This window comes from Macadamia integrifolia, chromosome 12, assembly GCF_013358625.1.
Source record: "Macadamia integrifolia cultivar HAES 741 chromosome 12, SCU_Mint_v3, whole genome shotgun sequence".
Classification (NCBI taxonomy): Eukaryota; Viridiplantae; Streptophyta; class Magnoliopsida; order Proteales; family Proteaceae; genus Macadamia; species Macadamia integrifolia.
In genome coordinates this window covers 9,846,419-9,860,798 of record NC_056568.1, presented here as the reverse complement: position 1 = coordinate 9,860,798, position 14,380 = coordinate 9,846,419, and the positions used below count along the sequence as shown (strand labels likewise).

The following is a 14,380-nucleotide window of genomic DNA, read 5'->3' as shown; positions in this document are numbered from 1 at the left end:
CACAACATGGAATAGGGATTCTAATAAATAGAGGTTTGGATAGATAGAGTTCAGTTAGGCGCATGCTTATTGCAAGGGAACTAAAAAGACTGGTCGTTTGAACTTTTTGATATTCTCTAAGATCTCTATCTACTATTGTGACACAAGCTAAATTTTTTGTTGAATATAAAGATGCTAAGTTAATCTTTGTTATCACTAGGGCTACTATGTGTGCCGTGGTGGTAACAATTTATCATTGTTTCTTCATCAAAACGTAGATGCATTTTGTTTAATTGAATTTTTTTTATATATATAAAAAAAATATTTGTCACAAGTATTTCTTATTTTCCAAATCTCACAAGGTATCTCATCTGTCATGTGGACAGATGATGTGTCCATTCTAATGTTGATTAAGAGGGCATGAGTTAGATTAGCTACATATCAAGTTTCAAAGTCCAGTTCAGTCAAATGCCCCCCTTTGTATTTGCATGTGTTATGTGTAGCTTGTAGGGATGAAATAGGGTCGGTTTGAGCAAGGCTTTTGAAAACCCTTGATCAATCTTGAGTTCAAGTAGCTGGGCCCAACCCGACCCTAACTCAATGCCTAAAAATCCAACCTTCACTTGCCCCAGGTCCAAATTGGGCTAGCGAGAAAAATGAGAGAATGATATTAGAATTTTCCATCACCCCACCCCCAACCACCAAAAAAAAACCTCCAATAATAAACCCATGTCTTAGATTTTCTCAAAACCTAAACTAAAAAACGTACATTAAAGTAATGAGGTAGCTAGAGGAGAGATGATGCTAGTTGATGGTCCCTTTATAGAAAAAGATGACCCTATATTAAATTCCAAATGGAGAATAGCAAGTATTATTTGAGGCATGGTGTTACTTGAAAACCAATTTCAATGTTTATTCTTATGTGGTTGTTCAATCTTATTAAGGTTCCTAATCAAGAAAGTTGCTCGCTCACCAAAATAATAAGGGTAATTTACAATACCACCCCCTGTAGAATGCTATAAATATAAGATCATCCCTTCTGTTTCACCAAAGTATATTCAAACCCCCTACCATCAGTTATTATTAAAGAATATATCTTATATGCTGATGTCAGCAATTATATTTTATTTTAAATACCAAAATGCCCTTATTAAACATGAAGTACCTAAAACACGTTTGTATTAAGTTACTATTTCTTTCACCAAGACATAATTTACCATTCTCCCAAATCATGGGGTTTAGACCACCAGTGATTCAGAGCAACTGCGGGGGCATGGGTGACTAACGGCGATGGGCAGAGCCGAAGGGTTTTCCATCCAAACTCCAAAACCTGAGCTTCATTCGACTCAGATAAGAGCAATCTCTCTCTCTCTCTCTCTCTCTCTCTCTCTCTCTCCGACCTCATTTCATTTGCTCCGTTCTATCTATTTTATCTTATTAACACCTAGTTCTTTACGTGCTTCAGGAGCTTAAACCAATTGATCATGGCTTCAAGGACCGTGATCTACTGGGGAATTCTCATAATAAACTAGGATTTTGGTCTTCGATCAACGTCTTCGTGGTGGAGAGATTTGATTCTATCTGATACGGTTCCGATAATGCCAGTGTTGGAGTGGTGAGTTTCTAATGGGAAGCTCCTTTTGTTTATTATTTTGATTGATTTTGTTTATTTCACCTTTCTAAATGGATCTGTTTGAGATGTTATTTGTGTTTTGCATGGAAACACCTTTCAAAATAAAATTTATTTGTTTATTTTGTTGTAGTTGATAGCTAAATGTCAAACTCTTGCTGGTCAAAGAGGTTTGTTACATCCTGGAGCAACCTTAGAGGTGTGGCTGGAGAGGCATCAGGCACCGAACACTGATAAGTGTGGTTGGAGAGGTATAGGTATCAGATTGTTTATTTGCAAATTTCTATACGGTTTGAACACAGTATGGGTTTTTTTTAGCAGATGACCTAAGATGGCAGCTATGTGAAGCGCATTTCTCGTCGGAGAAGAAAGAAGATGTATTCGTCGACGATGGAACTAGCAGTACTAGGCTTAGCTAAAACTCGTCTAACCCTCTATGGAGAGAAGGAGAGAAGGAGAGAGATAAAGAGAATGAAATTGTAAAATGGTAAAGAGGGATATTTTTGAAATAATGAAAATGGGTAACTTATTAGTGTTTTACTCATAAGGGCAAAAATATTACTTCATAGCATTCTTTAACAGTGATTGACGGTAGGAGGTATGAGTATAATTTAGTGAAACAGAAAGGGCGATCTTATAATTGTGACATTCTCTAGGGGTGGTCTTATAATTATGGCATTCTCTAGGAGTGGCACGATAAATTATCCAAAAAATAAAAGATAGAGTTGGATAGGGCCAGGGTCAAGGCTTGACTTAGGACAAAAAATTCTCGGCTCTAACCTGCCTTTCAAGCCATAGTTCTCAACCTAGGCCCTTTAGGCTTAGGGCGGCTCAAGCAGGCAGGCCCAAACTTGCACCCCTTAATAATTACTTCAGTTAATATGTCGTCCAATTAGTTCCCAATCAGCCATCCTCTCCAACACATTGGAGAGATCTTTTTCCTTACCTAGTCTCCGACACACATCCCAACACGTGTAATAGAGAGAGGATCTTTTTCCATTGTAAGATCTTTATTTCTCTCTTGGACGAGGAGGATTCAGACACATCTCAACACATTGGTGAGATGTTTTTTCCATAGTAAGATCTTTATTTTCCTTTTTGGTCAAGATTGTAGCTTGTGTTTTTTGGTGTAGGCTAAAATTGTAGAATGCTGCATTATATATATTTTTTCCTTATAATGGGAAGCGTCTGCGTAATTTTTGGCGTATTTTACCCCTGTGAGGTGAATCACAGTGACGTTGAGATTTTTCTATTATTCATTGAATTTGCAATAAATGAATAAAATGGAGGATTTAATCACTTCCTCAATCCTCATTTCCCTGGTTCTCCACAATATACAGGATCAGAAGGAGAATTGATGGCGCGAAGCATCTCCTACATCACAGGTACTCAGCTTCTCTCCATGAAACGCCGCCCAAATATAGCCATTATAGATGTCAGGTGAGCTTTCTTTCTCTATCTCTGTCTTATCTTTTGGGATCTAAATTCTGGAAGTTTGTGAAAGTAACGATTATCCGTTTCAGGGATGATGAGAGAAGCTACGATGCACATATAGCTGGTTCGCTGCATTACGCTAGCAACACATTCTCTGAGCAAATTCCCAATCTCATACAAGAGGTCAAAGGGAAAGATACCCTTGTGTTCCATTGTGCTCTTAGCCAGGTTCGTAGCTCGTCGCCTCTATTCCTTTTTGCTGGTAATATGAATTTCAGTCTCTCTTTTGTAGTTATTCTCCACCTGAATCATGAATCTTCATCCCTTTTTTGAGTCTTCACCGGAAAATATAATTGCCCTTTACATTTAACCCCGATTGGGTTCAAACCCAAATCATAAATTGCCTTCTAAATTTTGTAGGGTATCCCTTGCAGTTTTTCCTTTTTGGATCTCCTGCTTCTGTTCTGTATATGGTTTACAGATGAAGAATTCTTCTCGTTGGACTGTGTGCATCAAACTAAGTTGTTATTGAGATAGATGGAATTCTGGAGAATACTACCAGGAAATATTATACATATTGTGTTTGTTGAAATGTTAAACTGGAGCTCATGTCTGGCCTTCTGAGAAGGAGCAGGTATGGTTGATCATAAAGAACCTGCAACCTCAATGTGAACATTATCTATATACCCAGCCTCTCACAGCCCTTCAATGAAGTTCGGCAAACGATGCTGACTAACTTTTGTCAAGATTGTTTTGGGAGAACATGGTACCCCAACATAACTAGTCTTTGGATCTCAAAATCATTTATTTCAAGAAGAAATTTGTTGCTGAGTGGGAGTTGTGAAAACATATAGCACTGTGAAAGCCCACTTTCTGGTTGTATACAACTATTTTGTGAAGTGCTTGTATGCTACCCTGTTTTGTCAAGAGACTGGAAAGGGTGCAGTTCCTTAACCTTATAAAAAAGAAAAAAATCAAATTTTAAGGGGGGGGGGGGGAGTTTGGGTTGGCAGAGAAGTGTCTGGTCTTGTTTGGGTTCATGCTATAACAAAACAGGACTTTAACTGAGGACCTTAAATTTAAGTTTTCATAGCCTATATTCCTTCTCATTTCTTCCATTTCTTCTTGAGTTTCTCTAAATAAGCTCATATCCTACCCCATGCCGCTTACAGGTTGACTTGGTCCCTCAATGAGGTTACAATCATTTGGGTATTGAGCTGGGTTACGGTTGGCTAGAACCTGTACCAAACTCGCACAATTTGCCTTTGCTCCTTATCTGCAGAAAAAACAGGAACTTCACTTCTTCACTGGCTATTGGTTCTCCAAAATCCAGTGAGATTTGTTATAGCAAAGGCATGTTTTTTACCCATGTTTTTCTTGTTTATGAAACAAGGATTTCATTAATCGAAAAGGTAATCATGTACATTATCTACTACAGTCTACAGTCATGGACAGGTTACATAGACGAGAAGTGTCTGCACAAACATGAGCCACAGAAAATATCTCTGTTTAACTACGTTAACAGACTCAAAATCTTTAAAACAAAACTGAAATCTCCCAAAGAAGAATAAAGATATCCCAAGGTCAGTTTCCCCTTGTTCCCTGTGAGAGCCAAGTAAGCAGCTGCTCGCAATCAGTCCATATTGCTTAGCTCAACGCACCCCTTGAAGCATTCCCTGCAACTCAGTTTTTCACCAATGATGTTCCTGAAGCGGTAATAGTAAGAAGAGAGCTTGCAATGTTGTAATGTATTGTTACCTGATATCCCCATCAAATACATTCTTTATTGCATTGGCAATAGCTCAGAAAGGATAACTATGACAACTTACGTTTTCCTTAATGGATTGTTACCCACTACTTGGATCGTGCAATGCATTCTGATCATTTACATTTGCTGTTGCCAACACTCCACAGTTCATTGCATTACATGGAAGGTTTATATGAAATATTATTATCCTTGAATTAACCATCATATGGTTGGTGCTTTGGCAGGTGCGTGGCCCATCATGTGCGCGCAGGCTTGTCGATTATCTCACAAAAGCGGGCAAAGATGTTTCCGTTAAAAATGTTTTGGTTTTGGAACGCGGGTTCAATGGGTGGGAAGCGTCTGGTAAACCTATTTGTGGCTGTACTGATATCCCATGTAAAGGAGACAAAGCATAGATGTTGGATTGGTTAAACATTGAAGAGAGGGAGGTTGGAAGGCTTATTATCATGTTGTTTTGTAATACTGACTATATGCTCCAGGATTCATATTGGAATAATCTTCGGCTTGTGTACCTGATGCTTATAAATGAATTTATTCCCGTCGTTCACCTTTTAGTGTTACTAATTGATGGTGTTACTATTATCATAAGCAACTATGAGGGGACTACCACAACTTGGCTAGGCTGCTGACTGGTGAATCAAATTGCCATATGCTTTCTGAGGGAATCGATTTCAAGCTTTAAAGTTTCACTTTCAATTGCAAAAGAAAAATAGCTTAACAAGAAAATGCAGAACAATGGAATGAAGGAGGAGGTAGAGGGGCACCATTCGACGCAGTGCTGGTTATTCATTTTCCTGTGTGCACTAGCTGCCATCAGCTTTCACTGAAAGCCCCCACTGTTTTCTATTGCTACTGTCTATCCATCCCAATGCTATCTACAGCAACTGCTTCTATGTCTGCCTCCCTCATCTCTTTACAATTCAATGAGGGTGAACATCATAGCAACTGTCACATGAATGTCAAGAGGGGTGGGGGAAGAGATTCATGCTGATAGAGTACACACACACACACACTAGTGTTTAGGAACTGAAATGCTATCTCCAGTCCAACCAATTTGGATTTCGGTTTCAAATTTAGTTCCTGCTGGTTTTAATTCGTTTCATATTCGGTTTAGATCTTATTTTAGGTGTTTGAGCCAATTATTTATACCTTAACCAACTAAAAACCCCTTATTTTTTAGGTTCATAATCCACCCAACTTTTTTCATCCACGTGACATTCTTTATTTGGTTTGAAAAATAGGTAATTCATTCTACCAAAACAAGAAGAGATTTCAGATTTTAAAATCAAAACCGAATCAATTTAAGTTGGGTTTGATTTTAAACAGCCAGTTTTGCATTTCCCAGATTTTACTCGAGCAGTGCCAGACCAGACCGCTCTGCGAGCTGAACCAAATAAACCAGAATACCTGGCCCACCAGCCTCAATTTCTTTCTTTTCCATACTACAAGTATGGACTAAGGACTCCAGAGTCTGGAATAGAAGAACAATTAAGGGTCTGTATTGTAATGTTTTGAAAAATCCATTCTTGTGTTTTTTGGTTTTTTTGGAGTAGAAATAAAATGAAAGCTGTATGGTATGCCTGGTTCATTTTTCTATTTTTTTGAAATGAACCAGACACTTTTCATGCTTTAGAGCCATTTTTTGGCACAAGTTTTTGTGACTTTTCAATCTCAGAATCGATTCTGAGCAAGAGGAGCGGATATGAATATATCACTTAAGTGGACAGGGGTAATTATGGAATTATCCATCAAAACATAACAATCAAAACTATGAGGGATTCACTACCCATTTGAGACCTTCAACCACTGTAACGCTCAACCCTGTGAATCCTCCAACCTCTCTGCTCACGGTGGGAGTTCATTATCTGTGGTCATCGTTGCTCATGCTTGGAACTCCATGTCTTGACCATTGTGAAAGTTTTCCCTAGTCACCGCTGCTCACAAAGGTAAGGTAGATTGACCGCTTTCGCCTTGAGCCCATTAATGGACTTCGATTTCACTTGAAAGCGAAGAAATTAGGGATATGGGAGGGGTGGGTAGAATGCTGAAAGAAATACTATCACATCACTTTCTAGATGTCAAAGAAGTACGGTTATGTCTATTTCGCCAATTCTAGGTTTGTTGCCGAACCTTAATTTTCTAGAAGCTTGATTGCTGGTATCTCGTTTCATTGAGGGTTGGTGATTCAACTCTCTGACTTATGGGTTTCATCTAAAATTTGTTCTTTCCTTGATCTTCGTGTTCACTTCTGGGTATAATTTCTTCTTTGAGATCTGTTTCTTATTGATATGTGTGTTTTTGTTCGCTTGATGAGCCACTGAGAAAGAATCACGGAGTAGGTTTCGTGGAAGAAACTCAGGGCTTTGTGATGGATAAACCCCAATTAACGAATTGTCTCTTTCTAATCTTATTTAACCCTCATGATGAATTCAATATGCTGAATTTGATTGCTATACGTCTCTAATGATGAATATATGTTACAGGGAGCTATAAGATATTAATACTTTAGCTTCGAATTATTGGGGTCAATAGATTAGTTCCAGTTCCTGAATTTTCTGGGTATCCAGCAGCCATTGGACCACCTTGTTGGCCCAACATGTAATATCGATCTATAGGTCTTATGTATTTGATCTTTATGCCCATTTGTGACTTTCATTAATCACCACCTATTTCCAATAGCTATGGCTTCCCGTTACTATGCCTAGAGTACTGGATTTTAGAACTCCATTGAACTGGATTCCTTGTTCAACAATTGGGGCAAAGGGGTTTAATTGTATTCATGAACTTTGATTACACAAGCTTTTAAGCACTCAATTCACTTGAATTCTAAATTCATTCACTATGAATTGAGAACCAGGTGAGGTGTACCTATTTTTAATTCATTGAATTCATTATTTCCTATGGTGGTAAGTGGCATTTTACGTAAATATTTGTTTCACAACATAAACGATTTTGTCAAGTGTGAACCATACATGTTTCTATTTCTTCTTAGTTACAGAAACGACTTTTTTTCAACGTTACAATACAACATTTAAGGCACAAAATCCCTCAAAAAAAAAAAAAAAAGTGTGCCAGACCCAGAATCAAGTTCAAAAAATAGAATCGTTACAGTACAGAACCTAACCAACCAATTGTCTGTAATTGGTGATTCTTTCCGACTCTCCGCAAAATTCTCGTCTTGGTGGAGAAATTGAAAACACAGAAAAGCAGAATACACAAGCGAAACGCTTTAAGATGGAAACTATCTGAGATTGAGATTCTCATGTTTATTTCTCTCTTTCGTACCAACATAAAAAAATAGAAACCAAATCCTAAAAATGATGCATAAAGTAATTGAAAAGCAAGAACAAATAATGCATATAGATTTACGAGATTCAGTAAGATTGTTTAGGTGCCCAGTGAAACGAGATTTTGCTTCACTATCAATGGAAAATAGGATTACAACACTCATCCTCACACATCTACGCAATGAGACTGTTTTGTGAGACTTAAACCACATACTCCCTGGTGTAAAAAAGAGCAACCCAGGACACAAGGCTCCCATTATTGCGGGGTCTGCGAGGGGCAAAGTGTTCGCAGCTTTACCAGTACACCAACAGTTGATTGACTGTAATTTCTTTGGTTGATGATCTTTGTTTATTTATCTTTCATGCAGGTCTGCTTGGTTTGTCTGTTGCCACTCTTCCTCGTTCTTATCGTGTACGATTTTATCTGTTACCCCTCCTATTCGATTTTATCATGGTAAGAGTTCTTGGTGCTTCATACCTAATTTTGCATCTGTTTGATTTAATACTTGCGAGTCATCTCTCTTTGTTTTCATTTTGATTTGTTTCGAATTCTTGGGTCTTTCATCTGTTCGTTTAATTCATTCTTCTGGCTTCTGGCATCTCTTGTTGCTGGTCTAGTATTGGTTTCCTTTAATTTTCTGCCCCCGCAGGGCAAAGTATATAAGCTTTTCCGTTGGGAGTACAGGAAGCCGGAAAGGGCTTCACCTGCTTGTCCATACAAACCTGCTGCTCCCAAGGTCACCAAAGTAAGTTATTTCTTAAAACTACTGGTGAAATTATGAATTAGATGTGTCCATTATTCAAGAATGCATTATCACCTAGTTGATACAGAACCCATCTTTTGTTAGCTTGAAGGAAATGGGAACGTGAGAAGTAATGTGTCTACACGGTAATGTAGAACTAGGATTGATTAGTCAACTTAAGCCCAAGATCTGCAGGATACTATACCAGAGAACACAAATCAAGGCATCAAAGTATCTCAATCAATAGAGGAATTAGAAAAGATTGAAAACGAACAAAGATCAAGTCAATCAATCCCATAAAATTAGGGTTTTCTGGACAGAATTGAAAATGTAACAAGGGCTGACCAGAGGTGAAACAACATAGAAAACATCAATAAATATCAGAGTAGATAGAATCAGAGTATACCTTTCATAGCTCCCAATAAGATGGGAGGGAGGTTCGATCCAATTTTCAGCCAAAATTGATGGCTGGTTTGACCTAAGGAGACAAGGATTGGGGAACAAAGTAGTTCTGAAATTTCTTGAGAGAAAATAAGAATCAATTACCTGTGATGGGCTGAGGCAATAATGATAACTTGTGAACAATTGAATGACTATAGAAGAAGAAGATAACTAGAAGATAGGAACCTCTCGAGCTTCACATAGCTGAGAGTCACTAGATCAAATACCAATCCACAACCTTGATCAGATACAACACCACATCTCAGCAGAGAAAGCAGCCGCCGCCGCCGCCGCCAATGTTTAAGTTTGTCAAAATCATGGGCTCTGATAGCCAATGTTTTAACTGGCCGGGGCGCCACCTTATTCGTGTCACTTCTCTTAGATCTTACTTTCAAGGGTGTAAATTACCTGTTGCATGATGATCCCAAGTTCTTGCTTGTGCTATGTGATTTGGGAAAGCTATGGACATAATACTAGCAAGTATTGGTCCTTTGTTGATTTTGAAGAGTCAAGGTTGAGCATTCATCATATGATGTCTACATGGAGGTCCCTTTTTCTTGATTTTTCACAGAAGACTAATGCCATTTCTGTTATAACCCTACTTTTCTATCTCTACCTTGACCCACCTCTCCAAAACCTTGGGAGGCTTAAGAATGTAGCCCCTTTGCAGACCCACCAGACTGTCCAGTTCATAAACCTTTCCCCTTGAAACTCATATAAACCCTCCTCTACACATATAGGCCAGTTTATAGTACCCTTTTATGCAATTCGAATCTGGAAACAATACCAGCTAGTGGAAGAGATAGGATTTGCTGAACCCACATAGGAGTACTTGAAACACAACCTTTTAACCAAAGGGTAGGAACTAACAATCGATGATAAGCATGACTGAGAATTCAACTCCATTCTACTACCAAAAATAAGAAAAAAGAAATAACTCCTTTCGTCACTATGATGCAACATTTTTTGCCTTGCAATGTTTCCTCAACTTCTTTGCTGACATGTTCATTTGGTCATCAACAGAGGAAACAAAGGGACCTAACTTTATTAAAGAGTTCTTATCAAAAAAAAAAACTTTATTAAAGAGTTAAAACCCTACTTGTCTGATTGTATATAACTTCAAAGAAAACTAAAGCTGCAACATCTAGTGGTATGAAAACATACATTTCTTCCCCTTTTTGACTAGGAACAGGAAGACACAGCTGCTTCATATTAAGTGTAAATATTGTACAAAGTTCATGTAGATATAGGTGGAGGGGTGGTGGCAGTGACAACTGAAGAGACCATAGTGTTCATGCCACACATCCCATGTCCCTTGCAGAGACGATAATACCCATGTTCTCCCCAATGCTTTCCCCATGAGTTCTTGATGATCCAGTATGGCCTGTAGCCCATCCTGAGTATGGAGAAGCCCTTCTCACCATAACCCACCAGCAATACTCCATGGTTGACCCATTTCTTTCCACATATCAATGGACATGAAACTCCCCCAATATATGTTTGCATAAAGATCGCATTCAATCCAACTGCACATTTCATTCCATTCCATTAATTTCAAGATTCTGCATTTGATTTTATGAAGAAATGTTAATGGAAACCAAAACCAAACTCTTTTAAGAATTTGCAGACATGAATTTACCTGCAAGGGGGCCGCGCTGGACTAAATGAGCTGCAATTTGGTTCTCATCAAGAGGAATGGTGGAGAAGTTGACAACCCGAACAGCTATCTTCTCTGGGTCGAACTTGCATTCCTCTTTTTTCCCAGTGTAAGGGTATGTCTTCTCTTCCTGTAAGCCTCCAGCTTCCATTAGATACTTGTATGCATTTGTCATAAGGCCTCCACCGCATCCACTGTCACATGATGTATTATCCTTTGGGTCACATATGTGATCACAATCTACAAGTTGTTGCTCACTAAGACCTGTAAGCTTCCCAGTTGCTATAAAGTTGGCTCCTTCCACTGCCCCTGTTGTGCTAAAAGCCCAACAAGCTCCACATATTCCCTGCATCCACAAGTACCCATTTATATCTAGAAGAATTTCATTTAAAATCAGAGAGAGAGAGGGTAATCCCTTTTCTAACCTGCTTCTTGACTTCTGTGACAGCTCCTTTATCTCTCCAATCGAAGCTTGTGGGCAACCCATCAACTTCCAAGCTTGGTGCGATTGAATTAACTTCCTCGTTTAGAGAAGACCCAACTCTCAATCCAGTAAACATATTCTCGAACTCATCTTGAGAGAGATCAGAGAAGGGTGTGACCCCATGAACAGCAGTTGGGTCCAACACCTGGTTCTCTGCAGCTCTAACCATGTTCTTGGCAAAAATACCCAGGCGGTGAAGATACTCCTCTCTCGTCGAGTACGTCTTTCCATACTTCTTCATGAACATTTGGAACTTCTTTTCCGTTCCCAGACGCCATCCTCCGGTGATTTTCCTGTTGCTTTGGCCATCTGTGACTTGAAATATTTTGGGTTCTTCTGAAATTCCTTCGGCTTCAACTTCAAGTGCAGCAGCAAAAATCGTAAGTGCGCAGCTTAAGAGAATGACACACACCGCGGAAGCTAGAGCTTGTCCCATCGATCTTTTCTTCTTCTTTCTGTCACCGTCAGTTAAAGGAACCAAAACACAGAGAAAGGGTGGGACGGTGACACAGAAATTGAAGGGGAGGAGCTCCATCAGTTCATATAGTTCTCATGAGGTTGAAGAAGCGGTGGCTAAAATTACATAATTACCATTGTTGGCTGGATTAGTTTAGGCACAGAAAGACAGATAAACCCGACATGGGAGATGGAATCATGGGGACACAGAGAGGTAATAATATAATTGCGACGGCCGGAAGGAACTGGAGCATAGAGACGTGGTTACCATGCAATGATTTTGCTCTTTTAAGGTTACACGTGGAGAGGTTTAATTCTTAGCTTTACACGTGGCTCTACTAAGGTGGCACAAAGATTTTAACTTTTGAGAATCTCCCTCTCTCTATTGACAACTGGGTTCCTTAACAGGGTTTCAAAAATTGGGATCAGATTGATCTAATCAGCCGATTCCTATCGGGACTGAGTCAAACACGGTTTCATTCAATTCAAATTAGAATCACGTGTGTGTGTATGAAAGTCGAGGTTCATGTGCCCACACACAAGGGCATGTAATCCAAGAGAGTGGATTAAGTTCATGTATGAAAATATAATGAGAACGTTCATGATTTGATCTGTGAATTTAGAATCAATTTTCTCTCTCTCATTTAATAGATTCTAAATCCACGGATCAAGGACATATAAGAATATTCTTGTATGTGAACCTAATCCGATCACATAATCCAGATAAGGTTATTATAATTCCCGTGTCTATGATGCAAGAGCCTTTCACAAACGAAAAATTTTTGTCCTAAAAAATTAATTACGAGCATTGGCTTAGTGCTGTGAACATCATTAAGCCCACCAATAAACAAAGAAACGAAGGGGTTTTTGTTTCCTATTGAGTTCCAAATCAATCTCGAGCCCACCATCCTAAGTAGAGCTCCCTTTCAGAAACATACCTCCTGGTCTGTTAATGGATATCATCTCCAGTTTCTGGGCTTCCCAAACCCGAAATCTTTCGTGTAAAGCCCAAACGAAGGTGACCCAACGGCAGCCAAAACAGATAGGTTTCTTCCCCTTAATAGATGCATATTTTGGGGTGGTTGGACCGAACCATGGTATGCTATATAACAGTTGCACCCAGAAATATTAGGACTTGCAACGTAATACCCAGTTAACCCCTCCTCAGTAGTAACAAATATTAATTAATAGATTGATCAACTTAATTTATATCCTAAATGTTTTAATGATTTGTATTTACTCACAACAGATGGTCTAGTCAACTTAAAAGTACAGGATGTCATAACTCTTTTGTTATACCCAGTTTTGGTTTGTGTTGGTGCTAATAATGTTTTGAACTCAACTTCAAGGTGGGCGTACATATACTTCTCCAGGTTAAGCTTAGGGTCATCAACACTAATTCTTTTACAACTACTCAGAAAGAAGACGTTGAAGCAGAAGGAATCTTAGCAGGTTTGAAAATGACGACTGATAAAGGATGGAAGTTGAAAGAAGTTTGGTTCTCAAATTAGAATCTACTGAAACTTCTTCCAGGACCAGATGTAGGAACGTGGCCACTACTTCACCTTGCCATTTTTTTGGAAATCAGAAACTTAGAAGGAGAAATAACTTTTTATTGTAAAAATATAAATAGTTGCCCAGCCATGCATCACTATTCTCAATAGCTACCTAGGAAGAGCATCCCCTAGTATATGTATAAAACCTCAATGTAGTTTCTCATTGTTTTGTATTTTTTTTTAATAAAAAATAAATGTCAAAATTATCACATCATCATTGCACATAACAAAATGAAGACAAACCAATTCAATAAATATCAGAGAGGGCTGCCTCCGATGAGAGTGTGTTTCAGTCTTTCAAATGTTTCCGTGAGACAAGGATTTACATAGAATCATAGTTCAAGGAAGCAAAAGCGAAAACAGGAATCAAATCTTTCATCAATTTTGATATGGATTTGGATTATGATTGAGATTGGCATTAGATCAGTCATATAAGATGGTTTTACCCTCAAAGATACTAATTTCTGAGTATATTTTAACAAGTATATCCTTCGTCTATATCATTTCCGTACCATACATCGATGAATCCAATATCAGTATCAGTGGGGGGTTGATACCGATCCCTCAAACCAATGGGGTTGGTAGCCTAGTGGTGAAAATGCCTTCAACCCATCACTGCTCAAGTCGGCTAGTTGTGGATTCGAGTCTTGGCATGCCCCACTATCGCCCATTGGTCTTACAAAAGCACTACTTGCCGTACGGAAATTTGTCCTGAGGACTATGATCACTATCACGGAGCACCATTTTTCATTACCAAAAAAAGGATACCGATCCTTCAAACCATGTCATAAATGGTACTTCGTTCTCTACTGTGCGTTATGTACTTTCAAATTCCAATCATTGCAGGTGAGAATCCAAAAAAAAATAGGAAGAGGAGGTGAGAATATAATATAATTAAACCTCTAAAGTCTATTCTCTTATGAGCCAAGTGGGGAAAAAGCCATA

General features: G+C 38.7%; 2 protein-coding genes and 1 long non-coding RNA gene across 6 annotated transcripts; 2 read left to right on the top strand and 1 right to left on the bottom strand.

The window, feature by feature from the left end:
• Positions 1-2,648: 2,648 nt before the first annotated feature.
• LOC122057477 (dual specificity phosphatase Cdc25-like) lies at positions 2,649-5,358 on the top strand. 3 transcript variants are annotated; one of them, XM_042619588.1, is made up of 4 exons: positions 2,649-2,667; positions 2,950-3,049; positions 3,133-3,271; positions 5,036-5,358. In XM_042619588.1, exons 2-4 carry the CDS (start codon positions 2,967-2,969, stop codon positions 5,204-5,206), a joined length of 393 nt encoding a protein of 130 aa, XP_042475522.1. In that variant the 5' UTR covers positions 2,649-2,667; positions 2,950-2,966; the 3' UTR covers positions 5,207-5,358. The 3 variants fall into 3 exon arrangements, with proteins under 3 accessions (XP_042475522.1, XP_042475521.1, XP_042475523.1); XM_042619587.1 differs by lacking the exon at positions 2,649-2,667 and adding an exon at positions 2,717-2,831; XM_042619589.1 differs by lacking the exons at positions 2,649-2,667; positions 5,036-5,358 and adding an exon at positions 3,464-3,996 and having other exon boundaries at positions 2,849-3,049.
• A 2,991-nt stretch (positions 5,359-8,349) lies between these two features.
• Positions 8,350-11,529, top strand: LOC122057293. 2 transcript variants are annotated; one of them, XR_006133504.1, is made up of 4 exons: positions 8,350-8,552; positions 8,749-8,844; positions 10,901-11,054; positions 11,388-11,529. It is a non-coding gene; the product is annotated as an uncharacterized LOC122057293 (long non-coding RNA). The 2 variants fall into 2 exon arrangements; XR_006133503.1 differs by having other exon boundaries at positions 8,356-8,552; positions 10,910-11,054.
• Positions 10,341-12,093, bottom strand: LOC122057292 (probable cysteine protease RD19D). The gene is made up of 3 exons (XM_042619345.1): positions 11,365-12,093; positions 10,922-11,285; positions 10,341-10,808 (listed from the first exon to the last, which is right to left on the bottom strand). The coding sequence occupies exons 1-3, from the start codon at positions 11,956-11,958 to the stop codon at positions 10,519-10,521; spliced, it is 1,248 nt and encodes a 415-aa protein (XP_042475279.1). The 5' UTR covers positions 11,959-12,093; the 3' UTR covers positions 10,341-10,518.
• Positions 12,094-14,380: the final 2,287 nt, after the last annotated feature.

Bases quoted from the DNA above. Each gene is read 5' to 3' on its own strand.
- LOC122057477 (XM_042619588.1), top strand. From the start codon at position 2,967: ATGGCGCGAAGCATCTCCTACATCACAGGTACTCAGCTTCTCTCCATG. The intron at 3,050-3,132 runs GTGAGCTTTCTT...TATCCGTTTCAG, and splicing joins ATAGCCATTATAGATGTCAG to GGATGATGAGAGAAGCTACG. The intron at 3,272-5,035 runs GTTCGTAGCTCG...GTGCTTTGGCAG, and splicing joins TCCATTGTGCTCTTAGCCAG to GTGCGTGGCCCATCATGTGC.
- LOC122057292 (XM_042619345.1), bottom strand. From the start codon at position 11,958: ATGGAGCTCCTCCCCTTCAATTTCTGTGTCACCGTCCCACCCTTTCTC. The intron at 11,286-11,364 runs GTTAGAAAAGGG...TTGTGGATGCAG, and splicing joins TCACAGAAGTCAAGAAGCAG to GGAATATGTGGAGCTTGTTG. The intron at 10,809-10,921 runs GTAAATTCATGT...TGAAATGTGCAG, and splicing joins CCAGCGCGGCCCCCTTGCAG to TTGGATTGAATGCGATCTTT.